This window comes from Electrona antarctica (assembly GCF_951216825.1).
Source record: "Electrona antarctica genome assembly, chromosome: 8".
NCBI classification, from domain to species: domain Eukaryota; kingdom Metazoa; phylum Chordata; class Actinopteri; order Myctophiformes; family Myctophidae; genus Electrona; species Electrona antarctica.
The window spans coordinates 9,733,553-9,739,552 of record NC_136789.1 but is presented as its reverse complement, the minus strand read 5'-3'; the positions used below and the strand labels follow the sequence as shown (position 1 = coordinate 9,739,552).

General features: G+C 45.8%; 1 protein-coding gene across 2 annotated transcripts in view; it reads right to left on the bottom strand.

The window, feature by feature from the left end:
* Nucleotides 1-1,055: 1,055 nt before the first annotated feature.
* Nucleotides 1,056-6,000, bottom strand: part of LOC306927407 (cell adhesion molecule 1-like) — a 350,804-nt gene continuing 345,859 nt past the window's right edge. For both annotated transcript variants that reach the window (XM_079507131.1, XM_079507132.1), the window contains 2 exons: nt 2,448-2,576; nt 1,056-1,185 (listed from right to left, as the gene is read on the bottom strand). In XM_079507131.1, the coding sequence (XP_079363257.1) occupies nt 1,067-1,185; nt 2,448-2,576 (248 nt within the window). In that variant the 3' untranslated portion in view covers nt 1,056-1,066. The remainder of the gene's footprint in view (nt 1,186-2,447; nt 2,577-6,000) is intronic.

The following is a 6,000-nucleotide window of genomic DNA, read 5'->3' as shown; positions in this document are numbered from 1 at the left end:
GTCCCTTCATTCCATCCTTTTAAATGATGTGTATGTGGTGATGTTCAGGAGAGGATGAGATGGGCATGTAGTATACAACAACCGGTTTCTCATTTACTGCGTGTCCTTTCAACTATGATATGTAAAGCATTCCATGCATTTTGGACTTGTCAAAAGGTTTTTTTTTGTTTTTAGTTTTTTTGGAGGGGGATAAGATAAAGGTAGTGGCTTGAGACAAATCACAGTATATTGGAAATAGGTTCTTCATGATCTTTTGGTATGCAGGAGGAGACACACACACACACGCGAGCGCACACACACACACACACACACACACACACACACACACACACACACACACACACACACACACACACACACACACACACACACACACACACACACACACACACACACACACACACACACATTGGGGGATCCGAGTAAAGTGGCTGTGTAATGTTACCCTCATATGAATGCCAACAGTACATAGATACTTACAAGAATGGAGATGCAGAGAGTGGGAGAGAGGGAAGCAACGGTGGTGGCAATGCTAAAAGGGGTTCAACACAACTCCAAAGTGGGAATAGAAAACAAATTCAGAACAAGGCACAGAATTTTCTGCAAACGGTTGAATAAAACAAAAAATGTGTACCAGCAGTATTAGGGAGGTGTCAAATGGTGAAGCTCTCTACAGTGATTTCTGGCACCCAACCACCCCCCTCCCATCGCCCCTTTCCCAACACAGCCCCATTCTTAACGTACCAATACCCCCCTCCCAACAGCACCCACCCCACCGCAATATATGACCACTTCTTGACCAATTCCTAACCCCCACCCCCCTATTTTTATTGTACATCAAACATTCCATCTATACAGCTGCAGGCTAGTCTAAATTCAGCTCGGCTCCTCGCTTCTCTTTACACTACTGACCCACCAAAAAAATAATCACTAAGTGCCCTCAAATCCCTGGTTCCACCCTCTAAATCCTTCCCACCCCCCACCCCCCCCCCCCACCCTTCCCACCCCCCAAACAGCGCTGTGTCCCAAAGAGGACACTTGGTGTGATGAGGGGGTCCTCTTTTGATTAGATGTAATACTCTTTCTTTTCTTCTGAACTGGTGTGTCCGCCCTCGGCGTTGATGATGGCTGTGTCTGCATCCGCTGCGTCATCGGCGCCCTTGGCTTCGTGTGTGAAGTAGGTACCTGAGGATAATGAGGACAAGGTCAAGGGCTGAGCGACATCCATGTCAGTCACATGATGCACGGACCCATGCACACCCTTGTGATTATGGAAATCAAGCCCCCGTGACTGTAATAATCATGGTCAACCCAAGTTGAGTGAGCGAGCACCAAGTCACGCATGCCTCTTAAAATGTATGTATGTAAATTAGTTAATTGAAATGTCTGTGGGCGTAGAGTTGGACATGGCTCATACTGTACCCACTGAGTTTTATGAAGCATCGCGTTAGTTCATACAGGGCACAGGAGTCATATACGCCCCAGCTGTAATCAGCTGTCAGTCTGCTGACTGCTCTCAATCAGCCACACTTTTCTACACACCAATCACACCTCATTCCCTCAACAAGGTGTTTCAATACGTCTCTCTCCTACACTGGATCTCTGCGTTGTTGCAATAAATGGTTAGATATAGTTGTGATGCGACCGAAGTTCCCGACCGAAGTAGCATTAGCTGATACGCTGAATAGAATGCAATGTGCATTAGGGCCAACACACAATCAGGGTCATACTCTTGATTTAATCTATAGTTTGTCCATACCAATTACCAAGATTGCTATATTATTAACCTGTTTGTCAGCTATATATATATATAGCTATAGCTGCCACTTAACTCTTTTTTTCCCCAAGTCCGTATATATACTTACGTCGACGTATACTCCGTCTATATAATGGTTGATGCCTGCGGAAGCCTTTAACAATGGTCCGGTTCCTATAGCAACGCCCCACCGTTCCAACTATGGGATTGCAAATATATTCACAGTGCAAAGCAGTTGAAAGGAGGATTTTCAAACCGCCATAAGTCGGATTCTTGGATCACTGTCCTTGGTGGATTTTCTGCCATCCACATTTCAGATTTAATTTGTGCCTTTGTACCGCGACGCTGCCGCCATGTAAACGCTTCTGACGAGAGGTAAAGAGTGTGTGCGTGTTCCAATGATACTAGAGTGTGTGTAGCGAGCGGCGGGGTGGGCAAACTCCGACATTTTAAAGTGAACACGTATGCTGGCCCCTGGAACTGGGGTTAATGCTAACAGCTAGCAGTAGATATAGAGTTAAAAAAAAGAAAGAAAAAGAAAAAAAAGGACCAACTACTATTCAACCCCATGGATGAATGATAATATTCACTGTCTGGAAAGAAATCACAGAAAGGGGGAACCTAGGTGTAAAAAAGACCAAAATGCAACTTCACTTACATACATTTGAAAAAGCAAAAAGGGCCTTCTAACCTTTGTGTCTTGCAAAGTAGCGTCCTAAAACGATGAGTAGACACAGCATGGCAAACACGACCACTGCCACCACGCCACCAATGACTGCATGGTCTACCGTTCTGGGGGCGCCCTCTCCAGCCCTGGAATCTGAGACAGACAGACAGACACACACACAGACACACAGACACAGACACAGACACAGACAGACAGACAGACAGACAGACAGACAGACAGACAGACAGACAGACAGACAGACAGACAGACAGACAGACAGACAGACAGACAGACAGACAGACAGACAGACAGACAGACAAAAAGCGTCACTTCAATTACTGCATGTCTCCCTGTTCTGGGGGGTCCCTCCAGCATTGGCATCTAAATCATTCAAACAAACAAACTTTACTTGTTTGTTTAAGGGAAAGTGCAGTTTGATGAACATTCAATACGTACAAAAATGCAATCAATTGAACATAATCTCATGTAAACATGCCGGATTTAGCTAGATAATTTCCGTCCATAGTCCAACAAAAACAAACAAACAAACAAGCACTCACACACACACACACACACACACACACACACACACACACACACACACACACACACACACACACACACACACACACACACACACACACACACACACACACACACACACACACACACACACACACACACACACACACACACACACACACACACACACACACACACACACACACACACGTGAATGGTTCCCACTTCATTCTGCCAGGACAAGCGCTGCTCCTCAGAGAGAATGCTCGACTCCTATCATGCTTGTTAAAATGTAGACAGCGTGTGCCACACAGTTAGAAGAGTTTAAGAATGTCTAGCCGCTGCTTCGGACTAAAGAACACAGCGGGCCTCAGAGGCTGCTGGACATAATGATATGTGAATGCTATTGATCAAGTGTAAGGATCCATGAGTCAATGACAAACCAAATGATAATGTCCATTTGTGCACCGGATTGACTGTTCACGGCACACAAAGAAGCACCTGCATCAAAAGCTTCCAACCACGCTTTGGAAATGAAAGCAAAAGTGTCTCAGGCGTTGGTGGTGGTGAGCAGTCACCAAGTACAGTACATGGTTACATTGAGATGTAAACTCAGTTCTGCATGTCCCAAACAAATCCCACACCACAGTTGCATTTCTGCACACACACACACACACACACACACACACACACACACACACACACACACACACACACACACACACACACACACACACACACACACACACACACACACACACACACACACACACACACACACACACACACACACACACACACACACACAGTAGTTTAGGGGTTTAGCATAGACGAAAATAGAGCCCATGGTGTCCCAGCATACAATAAGGTCAGCCTAAAGAGGTCCTTTGTCAACCAGTCGACTTTGTGTGTTCTGCATACAGGGCTGCTGGGTCGCAGGACACATTTCAGTGTGAACTGACATACCATATAATTTCGTGGTCCTTTAACAGCTATCTTAATTTGTTTAGTTTAACGGTGATAATATACAGTGTAATATATATTATGTACCGTACTATCACTGTTACACTAAACAACTCTGGCAGTTGTTTAGTCTTCTCAAGTCAGAATTTTATGATATAAAACTTGAGAAGACTGAACAACTGGCAGATGTTTGCAGTCTGTTCACGTCAGAGTCCCTCAGCCCCACAGACACCAGAGTTTTACACTACAATCTCCTGCATTCATCTGAAGCCTAAATCCACACTTGGGGGATTTCCTTTGTGACATTCTGGATACAAAGGCAGCAGCACACAATTTATTAGAGGGAGAGAGAGAGAGAGAGAGAGGGAGAGGGAGAGGGAGAGAGAGAGAGAGAGAGAGAGAAAAAAAGAGAAAGAGGGATGGAGGGATGGGGGCGTGGCAGGGTGGCGCTACCTGTCAAACTCAAACATTCGTTACTTGATAGACCGAATAGGTTATTTTTACTTCAGATTTACTTCTTTGTGGCGGGAAGATTCTGTTAAAGTGAGCAAATATCTCTCTGACATCTAATTCTCTCTTGTCAGGCAGGTAAAGATGTGCTTTAAAACACACCACCATATTACGGCCATGATAAGAAAGTGTGCGTGCGAGCGTGCGAACGTGCGTGCGTGCGTGCGTGCGTGCGTGCGTGCAGCAGGTGGGGGGTTGTATGAAAATGTCAGCAAATGTATCTCGCCTCTCTGTACAGTAGCCCTGCTGTAATTCATCTTCCACTGGGAGAGATGCAAGTTAAGGGGGGGAGGGTGATCGTGTGTAGACAGGCAGGGAATGAGAGAGCAGGAACACTAATTTAACAGCGAGGCTGACGCTGGGTCACTCTCAAAGATTGCACGTGTTTGACACTAATTAGCAGGAGCTGCAGGACTAAGCTGTGAACAGCAACTGTTCTGAAGCCGTACTCTGTGACCCTGAGATGAAACCCAACTGGACTCCTTGTTCCCTCGCCGAGGATAGCCACACACAGTGACAGAAATCACACCTGTGTGAAGTGAGGGGCGCTCTGATCATCATACATCATCATACATCATCTCATTCTGGCCAATCACAATTTGCGTCCTCACTTTTCCATCTTCACTTCTCCATCTCCTATGCCCAAAGCTTTGCAACGTTAACCCATTGAGGACTAAGGCTGATTTTAGAAACGCCTTCTAAATCCTGATCTTTTCTTTTTTTACATTATATACATATATATCATTATATACATATATATACTGTACCAAAATGGGTTCCTGCCTCGAAAGGTATAATTACAAAAAAGCGTTCCCGCCCATAATGGGTTACATGCAATCTTGCATGTTCATATGTAGATAACGATGTGATAATGAATAAATAAAATCTGTTCATTATGAGACAGACTATGGCGGGACAAATTAGACTATGGTGGGCCGCCACAGTATAGTTAATTAATAGGAAACACTGTGATTGCAGTACCAGAGTTGGCCAGGAATATCACCTCCCTGTCCCAGCAGAGTAGTTCCAGAACAACGGATTGTGTGGCCCTTGTCTTTCCCTAATGGGATCGAACTGATAAGGGTAGCTACTGGGACGTAAGTCGGGACTTGGTCACCTGAGTGAGGGGTATGATGTTGCGAGACCCGAAACCCAGATGACCCTGGGACCAAGGTGCATCCATGCAATGTTTTTTAGTTCTAGTTATTCTATAGTGACTCATAGGAATAGACTATGTGACAACCAGGAATAGTCTGGTGACCACCGGAGAGACGGGTGACAGCCGGAATGTAAACGGCACCCGGGAGCAGTATGGGTTGGCGCCCCAGCCTGTGTCTTCCGTGAGAAGGAGGCCCAACAAACCCACGATGAGGCCTTTAGGACGGCCATTCAAGCCGCAAGCGGAGCCTGCAGCACCACCGTTGCCCAGATGGAGCCTGCGGAACCATTCCGGCTGGACCTGGTGAGACGTAGGAGGGGCCCGGACAGGAGTCAACCCACAGAGCCTAGTCCTTCCACACGCAAGACTTTGTTTAGTATTTGTGCTGCCATGGGGTTGTAAAGAAAAATCAATAAACATATG